This window comes from Planococcus citri, chromosome 1 (assembly GCF_950023065.1).
Source record: "Planococcus citri chromosome 1, ihPlaCitr1.1, whole genome shotgun sequence".
NCBI lineage: Eukaryota > Metazoa > Arthropoda > Insecta > Hemiptera > Pseudococcidae > Planococcus > Planococcus citri.
In genome coordinates, this window is record NC_088677.1 from 73,307,050 (window position 1) to 73,324,949 (window position 17,900).

Consider the following 17,900-nt stretch of genomic DNA (forward strand, 5'->3'; position numbering starts at 1 on the left):
TTTGAGGTTCAAAAATAAACCAAAAAAGGTGAATTTTTCTTTTCATTCGTGAATTTTCGTACACTAATTTGCACTTGGCAACAAAAACTTCAAATTTCAAATTCAAACTCAAAAATTATGAAGAAATGGAAGAAATACGGACATCTCAATTGCAGTGATGACAAAACTTTTACATTTCAGTTCAAGTTTTCAGTTTTAAGTTTCAGTTTTGCTTTTTTCCATTCAAGTTTTCACTTTTCACTTTTCAGTTTCGGATTTTCTCATTTCAGTTTTCCATCACTGCTCCCTCCTCAATCAAAACAAATTTGATTTTTGAAGTTTTCTCTCACACGATAGGTGTAAATCAAGCAATTACAAACACCCCCTCTCCCGCCCCCTCCCAAAAAAATGTTTTAAACATCTCGTAGTCCGTAAGATAAAATTCAGGTCACTAATATTTTTGGCATAGGTACAACTCGTACGAGTCCTGTAGCTAGGTATAATTATTTTCAATTTTCGCTTGTTGCAATTTGTGTACCTATACTATACCTACGTAACACTTCATTTTCCTGGCTTCTTGTCTGATGTCTTGAATGAAACTTCAAGTTATAGGTACCTATAATTCTCGCAGTGTAATAGGTACTTATGAGATCACCAAATCAGTATGTTAGGTCTTTTCTAAACACCGTTTGACAATAGGTATGTATTTTATTTACCTACTGAACGAATGTAAAAGTAAAAACACTATTCGGACATAGAATAGGTATGGAGCGCTAGTGTACAGGGTGGCCAGAAATATCGGGTACCCCTAAGGCCCGTAACACACTACTGCGATGCGATGCGATGCAACGCTTTCTGAAACGTTGCATTGCAGGACATCGCAACATTTGACAACACACCTCTGGTACTGCAACGTGATGATTTTGTTGCTATTATCAATTATCATTATGTTATCACCAAACAGACCAAATTGTAGGATAATTTTAAAATTTTTCACCTTTGAATAATAATTTGAGAACTTATCTATATTAATTAGGTTGGTGCAAAATTATCCTGAAGTTACGTTTTTGTCTTATGTTATTGCTGTTTCGGAAAGATGGATGAATTATTTGAAACACTGTCATCTTTTTCTGAAGATGAAGAGGATAGTGAATATGAAGATGATCTTGAGGATTTCGCACTGCTGCTTCTGATACGCAGTAGAATGAGAAGAAGAAAAAATCGAAACATATGGACCCATGCCGTTCGAACTGAGAAACACCGTAAGCAGTGCGGAGTTTATCATACTTTACTTCCAAAGCTGACAGATGAACAATTCAAACATTACCTAAGAACTACGAGGACAGAATTTGAAGAAATCCATGATTACATTAAAGATGATTTGAAAAAGCAAGATACCCGGTTTCGTTTAGCGATTTCTAGTAAACATCGATTAGCTATATGTTTGAGGTACCTATATTAACTTAAAACATGATTTTAAGTTGAATAATGTGAATCACATTTGGTGATATGTACCTAATTCGATGTTTTGTACATTGTAGATTTCTTGCTTCTGGAGAAACATTTCGCAGTTTGAGCTTTCATTTTCGTTTGGGAGAGAGCACAGTTTCCATCATTGTGAAGGAAGTTTGCGACGCTATATGGCACCGCATGGCAAATGAATATTTACCAATTCTCAGTGTGAAAGATTGGGAAGACAAGGCAGCTGAATTTAAAATGCGCTGGCGGTTTCCAAACTGTCTCTCATCGATCGATGGAAAGCACATTACAATAAAAAAACCAACTCGATCAGGCAGTGAATATTACAATTATAAGAAGTCGTTCTCAATTGTGTTACTCGCTGGCGTTGATGCGAATTATAAATTTACCTTCATTGACGTCGGAGTTAAAGGAAGATTCAGTGATGGTTATACATTTGCTCAAAGTAACTTTGGTAAACGGTTAATTTCCAATCAACTGAACATTCCAAGTCCTACGAAGATAGAACCAGGTGGTGATGAAATGCCATTTGTTTTTGTTGCCGATGCAGCTTTTCCTCTTTCAGAAAATTTGATGCGACCATACCCCGGAACCAGTACAAAAAGTGACATTCCAAACAGAATATTCAACTATCGTTTAAGTCACGCGAGGCAAACCGTAGAATGCGCTTTCGGTATTTTATCTGCGAGATTTCGGATTTATCAAAGGCCACTGGAGTTTGAGCCAAGAAGTGTGGAAGCATTTGTAAAAAGCACTTGTGTTTTGCATAACTATTTGAGAACTAAAAGCATATCTTTTGAGCATGAGTTGGAAGAAATTCCTAATGTAGATTTTGAAGATCCTCACAACCAGTTAATTGATGTGCCTTCAACAAAAGCACGATCGGCGCGAAAAGCATATCTTATTCGTGAAAAGTTGAAAAATTATTTTATAAATGTTGATCCTATACCTTACCAGGAGCAAGCTGTTCGTAATGGCAAATATTAGGTTTCGAGGTATAATTGATTTCCTTTAGGGATTTATGCTGTAGAGTTTTGAGTACTTATCCCCCTTGAGTAATTTATTCTATCCCTGTAAGTTTATAAGTAACTTATTCTCACATTGTTAGTTTAGTAATTCATTTTATCTCTTTAAGTAATGTATTCTCACCCTATAACAGTGTAACTACATGTTGGCAATAAATAAATGTATTTTTTTTAAAATAAATGAAAGTTTATTATTGAAAGTTATCCGTAATAGTTGAAATAGGTAAGTTGAGCTATAGATACCAAAAAATTACAATAAAAGACATAAAAGTCGAGGTAAAAATTGGAATTAGGTAAGTTGAGCTATAGATACCAAAAAATTACAATAAAAGACATAAAAGTCGAGGTAAAAATTGGAATTAGGTAAGTTGAGCTATAGATACCAAAAAATTACAATAAAAGTTGAGGTAAAAATTGAAATAGGTACTTATATATATGACAGACACAATGAGTAACAAGACTGAAAATTAAAATTACAGGATACAGGACAGTAAAAGTTAAAATAAAGATAAACTAAAAATGAATAACATGATAGAAGTCAACGAAAAAACGAAATAAAGATGAACAAAGTAATGAATAACATGATAAAAGTCAACATAACAATTAAAATGTTATAAAAATGAATAACTAAACAAAAATTGAGATAAGGTGATGCGAGTAGAAATATAAGAAGGATAAAAATATATGATAAGCGAATATTATGAGGAAATAAAAGCAGAAAGCTTGAAATGAAATACAAAATATAACAACAACCAATACTTTTTCGTTTTTATAAATCATTTTCTAATAAACTCTCCTCCTCTTCAATATCTAAAATGGCTTTGCTGAAAATCCGCTTTATTTTTATTTGATTGGTCCGAGACATACTTTTTACAGAAGCATAATATGCCTGAAAGCAACTTTTCAACGAGTCAATTTTATCTGTCCCTTTTGTTTCCTTCGGAGTCCTGGATCTTAAAAATGTAATAACTTCTTTGTCCAGAGCCTGCAGGACTTTTTTACCACGTAATTTTTCATCATTTCTTGAAAGATCACTGAAAATTGAAATTTTTATCATTAGGTACCTCTCCAAAACAAAAATAAAAGGCAAATTTGAGCTGTGAACACTGCTTACCTATCATTAGTTCCTTGAGTGCTTTCCATTTCATTTTCATCGTCAGATAATGCTTCCTCCACTGTTTCCGTTTCATTGACGTTGTTACTATTATTAGTAGGATTTGCTGGAATATTGGAGGAGGTAGACGCTTCATCCATGATGTGGTCTTTCAAGAAGGCCATCTGCTCGATAAACCTCCATGGTTTGAATTTCTTGGCTCTTGAGCCGCTAGCCTCATATTTTGCTACTCTTTTTAAGGCATTTTTATATCCTTGTTTAAGGTTCCTCCACTTATCTTTGGCAGTATCTCCTAATAACACACAAAAAAAAGAATATTTCATCATTTTTTTACCTATAATGATTCCTTTTTACACGCAATATTAGGTATGCACTGAACAAAAATGAGAATGTTACTAAACTTACCATTTTCCAATCCAGTCGCCCTAGCTATCTCAGCCCATACATCACTCTTCTTCTTAATGTTTTTATAATGGGGATCTCGGAAATTGTACATCATGGGTCTTGACCGGACTTCCTCGATCAACAATTCTTCAGTCTAAATGAAAACAATTCTATTAGTTCTTAATCAAAATGATGCTTAAAAGTAGTACTCAACTCAACGAATTTATATTATAAGAACTTACCTCTACTGGCATAACCTCCACCGTCTGTATTTCTTCCGAAGCCATTGTAAAAAGTTGAAAATTTAATATTCAAATCATTAAAATGATGAAAAATCGACAAGAATTCAATAATTATCAAACCACAAGAGAGTAAAAAATTTCATCACTAATCAACCGGTACCATGATAAAAAAACAACAAACTGATAAAATCGACCAATCACAAGAAAGCATCGCATGCAACGTTCTAATTTTTGTGATCGATCTACAACGCCTGCAACGCGTTGCAAACTTTAACCATCAAAAATGCATCGCAATGCATCGCATCGCAGTAGTGTGTTGCATTCCATATACCACAGTATAACTAGCGCTGCGATGCGACGTCACTTTACATCGCATCGCATCGCATCGCAGTAGTGTGTGACGGGCCTAAGAAAGTTTTTCATTAAAAATATAGGTTGGCAACGTGAAATAGATGCATATGATTGGTGGAATGCAGAGTTGGCGCGATTCCAGGAGCTTGAGAATCGGATTCCAAATGGTGTGATTCCACAAAATTTTGAGTCCCGATTCCACTTATCAGATTCGCCAGATATAGGAATCCGAATCCGAATCGTAATTTTCGATTCCGATTCCTTTCGCGACTCTGATTCAGATTCCACTCACGACTCATCTTAGGATCCTCTCACGACTCCAACCAGATTCCTCTCACGACTCCAGCCAGATTCCCATCACAACTCCTTAAATTTCATAAAAATGAAGCATTGAAGATGAAATGAACATTCTAACAAACATTTATGTAAAATTTTCAACTCACCATGTTATTAGTAAAACAATGATAAATTCTAAATTCATCATTCAGATTCACTTTCACAACCACTTTTCAGCGCCAACCGGCAAAAATTAGATAAAAGAAATTTGGGCTTTTCTACAATCCGCGGGTTGCATACTCTCTGCCTGTTCTTATCACTCCTGGTAGGCAAAACATTCCTCTGTGCTATTAAAAATACACGGATTTCGAAGTTTTTATGTAAAAAGTCCAACTTTTTCGATTGTTCGCGGATGCTGGTGAACTTGAATGTGGTCTCAAATTAAAGACAGTGAAATTCCCTATCGATTGATGTATAATTTTTATCATTTCGCGTAAAAATAACGGTTTTATGAATACTTTTATCCACCGTTTCTTCATAATGTCAACTTTGAACTAAAAATACTCGAAATTTCGATCAAACACATAGGTATTTTACTATATCAAAATGTTTGTAATTTTATTCTCTTTAAAATGGGTGCTCGCCCAAAGCTCTACCTTTTACCGTTCAAAAGTTTTCGAAGTTTAAAGTTGCGGAAACAAGCTTCAAGCGGTAAGTATTGAACTTTGAACTAAAAATACTCGAAATTTTGATCGAACACATAGGTATTTTATTATTGCAAAATGTTCGTTATTTTATTCTCTTCAAAATGGTTCTTCACCCAAAGCTCTAGCTTTCACCGTTCAAAAGCTCTCGTAGTTTAAAGTTGCGGAAAGTGGTTAATTCAGTATGTTAATCCGTCCGCCATTACCATTACTGGCCGTTAGTGTTGAACTGTTGATCACTAACCACTTTCCGCAGCATTAAACTACGAGAGCTTTTGAACGGTAAAAGTTAGAGCTTTGGGTGAAGAACCATTTTGAAGAGAATAAAATAACGAACATTTTGCAATAATAAAATACCTATGTGTTCGATCAAAATTTCGAGTATTTTTAGTTCAAAGTTCAGTACTTACCGCTTGAAGCTTGTTTCCGCAACTTCAAACTTCGAAAACTTTTGAACGGTAAAAGGTAGAGCTTTGGGCGAGCACCCATTTTAAAGAGAATAAAATTACAAACATTTTGATATAGTAAAATACCTATGTGTTCGATCGAAATTTCGAGTATTTTTAGTTCAAAGTTGACATTACGAAGAAACGGTGGATAAAAGTATTCATAAAACCGTTATTTTTACGCGAAATGATAAAAATTATACATCAATCGATAGGGAATTTCACTGTCTTTAATTTGAGACCACATTCAAGTTCACCAGCATCCGCGAACAATCGAAAAAGTTGGACTTTTTACATAAAAACTTCGAAATCCGTGTATTTTTAATAGCACAGAGGAATGTTTTGCCTACCAGGAGTGATAAGAACAGGCAGAGAGTATGCAACCCGCGGATTGTAGAAAAGCCCAATTTGAATTTGGGTGATTTCGTTCATTGTGAGAGTCTAGAGAATCGTAATGAGGAGTCGTGAGAATCGTAATGAGGAGTCGCGAGAATCGAAATATCGGAGTCGCGAGAATCAAATTACCGGAATCGCGAATCATATTACATTTGCGATTCCTGCTTGAAAAGAGTCAGATTTCACATTTTTCGATTCATCTGTCAGGTGAATCGAAAATGGAATCCGATTCCGGAATCGGATTCATGCGATTCTCACGACTCCTTAAAAAAATCGGAATCGCGCCATCTCTGGTGGAATGTTATCTCTGCAGTCCAACAACCAATCATGTGTTATCATTATTATCATTCACTGTGACCAACCGAAGTATTTAGTTAGAAAACTTTTTTAGGGGTACCCGATATTTCTGGCCACCCTGTACATATTGTTAAGTAGGTAACGAAAAGGTGAACAACAAACGTCGACAACCAATCATAACATTGTTCCGTTCATTGACTATTGAAAAATATATGGTTCCCTTTGTTCTTGAGGATGGCAGAGAGGATGGCGGAGGGTTTGTTGTTCACCTTTTCGCACCTTTTCAATTTTGTCACCAGAGTTCAGCCACTCCGCGCGCTAAGTCCGAATCCACCTCATCATTAGTTATTGCTTATTAGAGTACAAAAATAGGTAGGTATCTCTAAGTAGGTACCTAAACCTATGTACTTCGAAAAATGATAATAAATCTAGTGAAGAGTGTTTACCGTTTTTCAATCGTAAACTCTAACTACATTCACGTAGATCTACTTGAGAAGTTGAGAAATAAATCTCAATATTTCAATTTTTTTTCTTTTGAAGTTTTTAGTCCATTTCAATATTAATTTTCCAAAATTTCACCAGACACGCAAACAGGTACTGAGGTACAGTCCTGCCTCCTACTGTACCCTGTACCTATACGATACGATACAGTACGATCAAAAAAATCCTCGTTCATTGGCATACACAGTATCTTTGAGTTTTCAGCTTTTCACTCTTCTGTACAAAATTGAATTAGGACATAGAAAATAATGCATGTATTAAAATTCAAAAAACCAGTGTTGGCGTCCCGTAACGGTAACTGTAACGAAAAACGAAAATAACGAAATTTTTTCCGTTACAGGTAACGGAACTGTAACGAAAACGTTATTTTGATCATGCGATGTTGTGTAACTAAAATGTAACGTAACGATATTTTTCTGAAAGTAACGTAACGAAAAACGGAAAAATTTTGTTACCTTTTTTGTTATTTTTTTAGTGACAAATTACAAAAGAAACCCTTAAAAAAAACTCTGATTTGTGAGCAATTTTAGCTGTAGCTATGAAAATTTGAAGTGAAGTCAAAAAAATGAGTTTTCAGTGTTTTTATTTGTATGATTTTGAGTGCTGTAACGCTATATTTTTCGTTACACTGGTATTTGAACCTTCTTGTAACGTTATTTTTGTCACATTTTTTCCGCCACAAGCAATTTTTACATCGAAATATACGTTGAAAAAACACTTCTGTAACGAAAAAATTGTAACGGAAATAACGAAAATAACGTAACGAACAAATCTAAATACCAGTGTAACGAAAAATACTGTTACAGCAATTTTTTTGTTACAAAATACCATAACGAAAAACGTAACTAAAAAAATATCAATTTTGTAACGTAACGAAATAACGGAACGAAAAAAAATATCGTTATGGCCAACACTGCAAAAAACAAAATTTTAATTTCTCATTTATAATTTTGAATTTGAATAATCGTACAGAAAAATTTAGGTAGGTACTACAAAACATTATAGAGAGAGTCAGAGAGACGATAAACCCAAAATTTTGTATTATGGGAATTGGGAACTCGCGGAAACTGTTTAGATGTAGATTCTAGAAATTTATGTTCAAAGTTCAAATTTCAAAATGTGAGGTAGTCCACTAGTCCCTTGTCGGCCTTGTCCCATTTATATTTTATTTTATTCATGAATTTTTTACTTTTTGTTTTGACTTCTGACATTTTTTCCTCATTTTAATTTAATTTTAAACTCTTTAATCAGGGGTGCTAACCTTAATTATGTTTATTAAGGTTACGGTTTCACTCCAATTTTTTTGTTGACATTTTTCGGTTTTTGTTTCGGTTTTGGTTTTAAAATTCAAAATTTCAATTTCGGTTTGGGTTTTGGTTTTATTTACAAAAATTTTGGTCTTGGTTTCGGTTTTCGGTTTTTTTCGGTTTACATATTTTTTAAAAATTTCTTCAAAATTTCTCAATCTCAAAACACAAAGCGATTTAACAACCCTAAAAGCAACAAGTCAACAACAACAACCAAGGACCTAATTTGATAGGTTCATTAAATTTATCAATTTCCCCGGATTTCGAGTCTCAAAAGTCGAAAATGTGAAAAAATCCCCCCAAAAAAAATTGAAAAAACTGAAAAAACCCAAACTGAAAACAGTGAAAACCGAAAAAAACCGAAATAAATTATATCGGTTTAGGTTTCGGTTTCACTCACTCTGCTTCATTATTATTGTTATACAGGGTGGCCAGAAATATCGGGTACCCCTAAGAAAGTTTTTCATTAAAAATATAGGTTGGCAACGTGAAATAGATGCGTATGATTGGTGGAATGTTATCTCTCCAGTCCAACAACCAATCATATGTTATCATTATTATCATTCACTGTGACCAACCGAAGTATTTAGTTAGAAAACTTTTTTAGGGGTACCCGATATTTCTGGCCACCCTGTAATATGGTTTTTTAGGGTTTTTAAAAAACTTATGAAATTTCGGTTTTTGTTTTCAGTTAGGGTTTGAAAATGGCTAAAATTAGGTTCTTCTTTGGGTTTTGGTTACGGTTTTCGGTTTTTTGCGGTTACGGTTAGCACTTAGCAGTGTTAGCACCCCTGTCTTTAATCAATATTTTTCATTATTTTTTTCAAAAAATGATGCACTTTTTTCACAATTTTCTCACACTTTACAACAATTTTTCATTTTTCTCCAGAAATTTCGTTCATAAATTAAAATTTTTCCCGATTTTTCCAGAAACTTTCCGAGAAAAAGAAGTAAGAACGAATTTGAACAAAGTTTTGAGAAATGTGATAGGGTTTGCTAATACGCTACCGACTTGGCATCCGAAAAATCTGGCAACACTGTCGATCGCGCTTATCAAAAATGCCAATTTGAGGTGATACCTTAGAATTCGTTATGACTTAAAACTTGAATTTTGATATAAATTTAACGTTTTCCCTATAAACGAACAATAATTCATGATTATAACCATTATTAACGATGTTCTCTGCGTTTCATATGCATCGAATTATATTGCAGTGGATGATTCAGGTGTTTCGTTGATATTCGTGTGATAACTTTGGTATCTGCGTTGTGTTTATTTTCATAGGAGTGTTTATCTACAACCAAGCATATTCGTTTGTTTCCTCGCATATATCAGTTGTTTTTGGTAAAAAATAGTAAATTAGTACGAGGAAATACCCGAGTACTCGATTTCAGCTAATTGTTGAATATTTTGGTTTTCAAGAGATCGGTGTTATGCTGTAAAATAATGTGGAATTTTGATGATGGTAAAATTCGATCATGGATGAGAGCGGTGATAACAAGATATATCTTTCCAGTTCATTATTTGGAAACCATAAAAAACCTCAAATAACTCTATCGCCCGTCAGATTACAGAAAGTCAGAGGTAATTTATCCATCAAATAATTGGTAATCGTACCTGTATATTTTACCTATTCATTGTTACCTACTAATTTGCCCCTTGACTGAACTGTAGGCGAAGAAGGATTCGATGGTGATAAGAATAAGAAATCATTCTCCGGTGGAAACACCGTTTGGAGTGTTTCAAAAGAACAGACCACTGAGTCGATACGTCCGGTGCATTATTCACACTCACACTCGAAGAAAGTCATCAAACACGCTTTACGTCAACAAGCCAAAAGGCGACGTAAAAATACCACAATAGCGGCCGGTAATTCAGCCCCCGTTCCTCGTTATGTTACTACTTCTTTAGACAGTAAGTTTCCAGATGAACTAAATTTATTCACACAACTACGCAGTTTTACCTAATTGAGAATTTCCTCTCTAGACACCGAAGAAGAACCAGACAATCGTTTCAAAGAACCAACAAAAATGATCGATATATTATCGACAGTACCGGATTTTCGAATCAAACATCGTAAACGAACCAATAAAAAATTATCAACCGCAGCTCAACTGGAGCAAACCAAAGAAGGATGTGTGGATTTAGAAACTCCAGATTCCATACTATTGCAAACGAATCTGAGGGATTTGCTGAACAAACACACGTTTTCATCGTTACCGCCGTTTTATCAATACAAGTTGGTTCAGTTGCTGCCTCAGGTCGACCGTATCCCCGTCGGTACCCAGTCTGATTGCGTATTCAGGTAATTTTCTAACGCAAATGTCAACTTTTTCATATAGTAAACCACTTGAGTAAACACAGCTCGTTTACCTACCTGTATGGTGGTGTTTTAGAGCCATCCAGCGTTTATGTGACTCTAATGTCGTATTGTACTCTTTTCTAGGCTTAATCCTACCGGTCTCAGTAATGAATTTTTCAATCGAGCTTGTACAGAATGGAAAGAACGACTGGCAGAAGGAGAATTCACGCCGGAAAATCAACAAAAACGAAAACAGGAAGTGGAAAGGGAGAAAAACAAACTAGATCCGTGGAAGGTAAGAATTGTTTTAGTTTCGTTGAATTCGATACTATCGAACGGTCTGGGTAATAAATGTTTCGTTTAACGCAGGTGAAGCATTTCGAGCCAATTTGGGGCGAAAATTCCAACGTTAGTAGCACGTTTTCTGTACCTGAAAAAGAAACAGTCAGTCCTAAGTCAGCAAATAAAGTTCCAGTCAAAAGGCCACCATCTCCTGTACTAAGGAATCGTACGGTAGGCGCTGTTACTCGATCTGTATCGATGTATAGGGAAAAACGCGAAGCTGAAGATCCTCCTAGCGATACTGTGAAGAAGTTTAAATCCGGTGAGCACCTTTTTTTTGATCGGTATGTGATGCAAAATTCGTTACTTTATCGGTATAATTATTTCCTCAGTTACTGGCACAGAAACTGAGACGGCAGTTGGTGAAAATACCGACGAAGAAGTTGACAGAATGACTGTATTCGCCATTTCTGTGGAAACTACTGATTCGACGGAAAAGCCAAATGACCATGTCGATGTACCTGTGGAAAGTGGTAGCTCTCTAGATAACGACGAAGCATCGTCAACGCAGCCTGCCATAGACTCTGAAGAGACTGTCGTTGAACACGAAGTGAATTTGGAAAGTCCTTCTGCGGAATGCACAAACGATGAAAAACCACCATCGCCGGAAGTGGAGATGAAAGAAATATCTATCGACGAAATCGATAACGACGATAACCTGCTCGATCACGAAATCGGTATTGAGAATATAATTTGCGAAGAACATAATAACTGGAGTAACGTTCAAGACGATGCTGCGATTCTGGCCGCTGCTTGGGATGAGGTAGAATGCGAATCGGATAATTTATTAGCCGAAGTTGATCTCGAAAGGGTATGTGACACAGCTAACGAAATGTATAATTTGGGTGTATTCGGAATTATGAAACCGTACAATGATTACTTTCAGGATCAAGGCGATGAGCTTGTGACCCAAGAAGAGGCTGAGGTTTCCCCCGAAGAAGAAACATTATTAGCGATCTCGGTACAAGAAGAAAAATTCGAAGTAAAAGTCGAAGACGTGCATTCGCCATCGTCTCAATGGATTAGTGAGAATCAGCCGATTGAGAATGACGAAGAAATCAAACCTGAATCCGAATGTGTGCAGGGAGTCGATGAAAGTACCTCGGATGATGGTAAATATTTCAGTTTTTAGGCAGGTTTTAATAATTTCATCGTTTAAAATCTATTTTTGTGTTGTATCTAGTTTCGGTTTTGACCCAACAAGTTGAAAATCAAGTAACCAGTACCAAAGAATCACCGTCAGAAGTGCTGCCAACGGAAGATCCACCAGCTGAAAATATCGTCGCTGCTGGTACGTGTATTAGGTTAATCGCCATAAGATACTGAAATTTAAACCGTCTCCCTCCACTTTGAAGATGTATTTCATATAATCTCTGAATTAATAATTGTGCTTCTGCAGTTGAACATAAAGAAGAACCTGTCCTCAGCGACGAAACAGAACTGGAACAAAAACCTACTGACGATGTTACTGTCGACGTCAATCCTCTCGAAGATGAAGAAAATTCTCCAACGATGACGACGCAATCTGAACCTTCCGAGGAAATCCTCGAAACAGCTCAATCTGGCGTCGAAACTGCTGAAGGATCTGATGCTGAAGATGAAGAAAAGCCTCAAGATGATCAGTCACCTAACGACGAAAACGAATTGCTCAATCAAACCATCAATATAGAGAAAATGATATGCGAAGACGAAGCTTGGGATAATAGTAAAGAAGAACAGGTTCAAGCAGCTATTTTAGCAGCCGCTTGGGATGCTGTGGATAGCAATACGGAAAAGTTACTCGCCGAAGTAGCCATGGAAGGGGTAAAGATTGACTTTTAGGTTTTTGAATTGGTGGTTCAAAAAGTGTTTGAACTAATTAACACGACATCTTTTCTCATTTCAGGATAATGAAGTCGCTGTTATTCCTATGCAAGAAGAACTCGAGGTTAGATTAGAAGAGAGCAGTTTGCCGGCTCCAGAATGGGTGGATTACGATAGTAAGTCAGAAGAGAACTCTCAATCGGCTGATGACGATCAGAAACCAAAGTCTATTCAGTATCCAGGAGGTCACGTTAAAATAGAATTAGAAGGTAAGTCATCCGGTGAAGAAATCCTTTCATTTGTCACTCGATCAAGATTCTAGTCAGCTTAGAATGAGTCTGAGGCAAAATTATAATTCGAACAATACTGTTTTCAGTGACACTAACGCCAGAAGTGGATAACCAAGTGACTAGTTCAATGGAAGGCAGCACCAGTACGTCCACAAATGTGATAACTTCTTCGAATACGGTTTTGGCGCCTAATACGATCATACCTCCGACCACTATCGTCTGTTTACCGTCCTCAAATCCAGCCGTGCCTACTCCGCCTACTACGCAATTGGTTACCAATCAAGCAGTGTCATCTAGTGCACTTCCCTATATTGCCCTCACAACCAGTACACCTGTTAGAGCTGTGCCAACAAAAACCCAAGTCAAGGTACGAATTTTTGTCCGAAAAATGGTACTAATTTCTCTCGAATATGATTTTAATATTCGGTTTACTGTTTTTACAGTCTGGAGGTCGTGGCGGCCGCAATACGTCGAATAAACCGCCTCCAGGAGCTGTCAATTTGGAAAGAAGCTATCAGATTTGTCAGGCTGTGATACAAAACAGTCCCAATCGGGATCAATTGAAATTCCAATTGAAACCGCCTCCATCTTTATTGATGAATAATAAAGCACAGTACGTAATTTGAACATTTTTTCTTTACGGACTTCTCGATGATCCTTTGGAAATTCCATTTATGATTCTCTTTATTTATATTTTTACAGAAATCCTTCTCGAGGAGGCGGCCATGCAAAACCTACCAAAACGTATAACGCGTCGTCATCAAAATCGTCGTCGATGCTGATTAAGCATGTATTCAATACACCTCAAGGCATACCCGTTACCATGGCAGTTCTGCCTACTTCAAATACCGAGGTATATTTTCATTTCCATACGTTATTTACTCATTCATTTACGTAGATATTTTCTAATCCATTCATTTATAATTTCAGTTAACCGAAAGCCAAATGGGCCAGTACGTCTTGGTTCAAAGATCCGGTCTCGGAAGTGGCGTCCGCAGATCAAACAGCGCACCTCCTACCAACCAAAAAACCACTTACGGCGTCGGTGGACGCGGACGTCCAGCCAGTGTCGGTTTGCAGCAACAACAACAAGGCGCCCAGCCTCCAAAAATCCGTACCATAGTGACCAATCAGAACGCTCAAACGTACTATTCGGTTCCGCAACAATACGACATCAGAATGAACGACGATTGTTCCTGTAGCTTCAAAGCGATGGTAATATGTAAAAAATGTGGAGCTTTTTGCCACGATGATTGCTTGGGTCCTTATAAAGTCTGCGTTAATTGCCGATAAATTGGTGCTGATGATGAGACTGATTGGCAAATCTATTTGCTCTTGTGGGCCTTTTCTCTTTTTTATTACGTATTATTATTGTTTTTTTGGGAGGATTTTACGCTCTCTTTGTTTGTTCATTTGTTTTATTTTTTCTCTTCATCCGAGTGCTTGTAATGCAAATTTTATTTGGCTTCGTGTTTTTTTCCCTTTTTTTTTGAGTCATTGCTCTTACAGACGTGTATTTTTTTTCTTTCTTATTATTATTTTTCTAGTATCTAAACTTATAGTCTAGTTATTTAGTGTACTGGTTGAAACTTCCGGTACACTCTAATTTTATCGCTTCTTTTCCAAGCTCATTTCATTCATCGCAGATGCTCTCGTTTATTTTTAAATGCTTTTTTAAAACTGAGTATTCGAATGACTTCAATATGATTGATTTTCTATTCAGTTCGATGGGTATTATTACAATTGGTGAAAACCCAATTTTTTCGATTTCAGTTACTTCTCCCGAATGTATCAGTATTACATTTTAGAGAGGGGGCGGGGGGCTCCCAACCTCTAGGGAACGCTTATCCGTAATAATAAGTTGGCAATGATGAAATGTACTGAAACCGGTTTCAAATGATGTTTCTAAATGAACCAGTTTCCGATGAATGGTCTTTTCAAGTGTAACTCGTTTAAAGTGAAATCAAAACTGGTTGAAACTGGTTTCAACCGGTTTTGTTGCTGGATTTTGGAAAATCTATTTGGGTTTCTTGAGAAAGAGGAAATTGCTTTGAGTCTGCCTTCATTTGAATGAAAAATCAGATTATTGGCTGAAATCATTTGGTTTTAAATCCTATGATCCAACCGGTTTGAAGCCACTACTCAAATCATTTCTTTCAAAAAGAAAAAAAAAATCATTTCAGACTCAAGAACCAGTTCATCAAATTCCTGATCGGTGGTATTTGTTTGAAACTGATTTGAAATTAAATCAAAATTAGCTGAAACCAGTTTCAACTGGTTTTGTACCGGGTTTTGGAGAATCTATTTGAGTTTTTCGAAAAAGAAGGAGCTGATTTGAGTGAGGCTTCATTATATAAACAATCGGAGCATTTCCTCAAATTTCTGATCATACGTAGATATCTGTAATTGATTTGAAATGAAATCAAAACCGGTTGAAACCAGTTTTAACCAGTGTTGTGTGTGTTCCTTTTTTCCCTCGAAGAACTTGGCCAGGTTTAATGTTTATTCAGAAGGGAGGAACTGGTTGGAGTTGAGCCTCATTTATTGTGAAAAAATCGGATTTTTGTATCACATAAGTAGTTGGATTTTAAATCATGAATGCAACCGGTTCGGAGCTGTTTTTTAAATCGTTTCTCTCACAAAAATCAATTAGGACTTGAGAACTAGTTTTCTGGAATTATTGATTAAAAATAGCTGTCTGTAACAAAATGAAATCAAAACTGGTTGAAATCGGGATCAACCAGTTTCATGTTTGGTTTTCAAAAAATTTGTTTAGGTATATTGAAAAAAATAAAGACAGGTTCGTGTCTTCTCCACTTTCATTCACAGGCTGATTCTCTGTAATGAGCGGAAATTAATGAAATGAGTTGAAACCGGTTTCAGTTGATGTTTCTATATGTGACCCGCTCTGACAAAACCGACCATTTCGACAAAATTTCAAAAAATGTTTTTTTCTCAAAAATCTGATCTTTCAACCCTTAAAACTCATTTTAAACATCATTATTTTGGACACTTTTTTTTGTCGAAACGGTCGGTTTTGTCAGAGTGGGTCACATATGATGAACCAGTTCTGGTGAATGACCATTTCGAGTTAATTGACATGGAAATTAATGTTCTGAAATTCAGTAACAGAAATATAACCATTTGTAACTGGTTTAGAATGAAACTGAAAACTGATTAAAACCGGTTCTTACAGGTTGTGTTTTGAAAAAAAAATGGATTTAAAAAAAAACCTGGTTTTAGTCTGGTTTCATATGAATACGTATAAAGAAATTGAATTATTTACCAATATCGTTTGATTAAAATTTCAAGTCCCGAGTGCAACCAGTTTGAAGCCCCATTTTTCTCCCCATTTTTCTCGCAGAATTCAGCCGAGAACCAGTTTTTTTTAATTCGTGATTTGCGTGATCTGGATATTGTTCATGAAAAGAACGATGTGATGCTCGCTTTGAATGAATCCAATTATTCAATTCTGTCGAACTGAGAATCAAAATTTTTGATCACATGCAAAATTATTTATCAATAATTTTAAATTGATTTAAACTACTTTCAATCAACATTTTTTTTAAACTGACTTAGTTCATTTTAACTGTAAACTTGAACGTTAAATCTCTCAAATAATGACGATGTGTCATGAGCACGTTAAAAATGATTAGTTACCAAAAACGACGAAAAAACTGATATTTCAGTTGTGTTCATTTTTTCAAATTTACGAATTTTTAAAATCGAAATTAAACGGTCCTTTGAAGCTACCAAATTGCATATTATCTAATAATAACTAATTTTTAAAAATTGATTCGCATCTTTATCAGTAAAAAAGTTTACATAAGTAGGTATATTTTTAATTCTTAAAGCATTTTTACTTTGCTTCTTTTATTTTTCCTATAAGTAAAAACTGTAAGATTAAAATGTAAAAAGATGTGTCACTGATTATAGGTTCCTAAATATAAATTTTGTAATTTATAAGATATAAACTTGTGTATATTGTTCTTTTTTCTCTTGTATAATTGTACATATAAAAAAAAGTGTCATTGTACGTAAATGTAGTTAAACATATGTTAGAAGTGTAACTATTATACAAATGTTATTTTTGATTATTTCGCTATTGAAAATAAATTTTTTAATTTATAAGTTATGATCTGATATCTGACGATTGCTGTATACAAATAATATAAAAAGTGCAACTGAACTGAGTCATCATCGATCGATTCTGGTACAATTTTGGTTTTTCAGTATTTAAATTCACGAGTCTGGTAAAAATTTGATTTCATTTTATGTCTTGAAAAAAAAAATGTCGATTGATGATTCCGGTATAATGATACAAGTTAATTTACTTAATATTATACGAGTAGCATTTTTTTTTCTACGTGAAGAAATACTTGAAATGTAGACTTGTTACAGTTGAATCAGAAGATTACTGATTATGGTTTTTAATTTAATAATTTGTTACTTTAAAAAAAATAAACGGATAATTACGTATTATTGGACGAATATTATTCATGTGATGTGCGAGGAGGGGTTCAATCAGGAGAAAAAGTTATAAAAAATAAGTAGGTAAAATTTCAACGGGGAAAAAACAAAAAAACACTTAACAACTTGATAATAATTCTACTGACAAACGTTTCAAAAAATAATGAGTAAAATTTTGAAAAATGAAACTA

The 17,900-nt window shown here is 35.2% G+C and overlaps 3 protein-coding genes across 4 annotated transcripts; 2 read left to right on the forward strand and 1 right to left on the reverse strand.

Annotated features, from left to right (window-relative positions):
• Nucleotides 1-886: 886 nt before the first annotated feature.
• On the forward strand, nucleotides 887-2,669 carry LOC135831441 (uncharacterized). Its single transcript, XM_065343930.1, has 2 exons — nucleotides 887-1,428; nucleotides 1,521-2,669. The coding sequence occupies exons 1-2, from the start codon at nucleotides 1,076-1,078 to the stop codon at nucleotides 2,443-2,445; spliced, it is 1,278 nt and encodes a 425-aa protein (XP_065200002.1). The 5' UTR covers nucleotides 887-1,075; the 3' UTR covers nucleotides 2,446-2,669.
• Nucleotides 2,670-2,735: 66 nt separating this feature from the next.
• Nucleotides 2,736-6,800, reverse strand: LOC135831448 (uncharacterized). Of its 2 annotated transcripts, XM_065343953.1 has the most exons (5): nucleotides 5,018-6,800; nucleotides 4,224-4,940; nucleotides 4,003-4,135; nucleotides 3,598-3,889; nucleotides 2,736-3,517 (listed from the first exon to the last, which is right to left on the reverse strand). In XM_065343953.1, exons 2-5 carry the CDS (start codon nucleotides 4,266-4,268, stop codon nucleotides 3,253-3,255), a joined length of 735 nt encoding a protein of 244 aa, XP_065200025.1. In that variant the 5' UTR covers nucleotides 4,269-4,940; nucleotides 5,018-6,800; the 3' UTR covers nucleotides 2,736-3,252. The 2 variants fall into 2 exon arrangements, with proteins under 2 accessions (XP_065200025.1, XP_065200015.1); XM_065343943.1 differs by having other exon boundaries at nucleotides 4,224-6,798.
• Nucleotides 6,801-9,554: 2,754 nt separating this feature from the next.
• LOC135831455 (polycomb protein Asx-like) lies at nucleotides 9,555-17,721 on the forward strand. Its single transcript, XM_065343968.1, has 15 exons — nucleotides 9,555-9,846; nucleotides 9,927-10,086; nucleotides 10,177-10,416; nucleotides 10,489-10,807; nucleotides 10,949-11,099; nucleotides 11,174-11,408; nucleotides 11,479-11,957; nucleotides 12,033-12,258; nucleotides 12,330-12,437; nucleotides 12,546-12,949; nucleotides 13,032-13,218; nucleotides 13,326-13,606; nucleotides 13,683-13,852; nucleotides 13,942-14,092; nucleotides 14,170-17,721. Exons 2-15 carry the CDS (start codon nucleotides 9,981-9,983, stop codon nucleotides 14,530-14,532), a joined length of 3,420 nt encoding a protein of 1,139 aa, XP_065200040.1. The 5' UTR covers nucleotides 9,555-9,846; nucleotides 9,927-9,980; the 3' UTR covers nucleotides 14,533-17,721.
• Nucleotides 17,722-17,900: the final 179 nt, after the last annotated feature.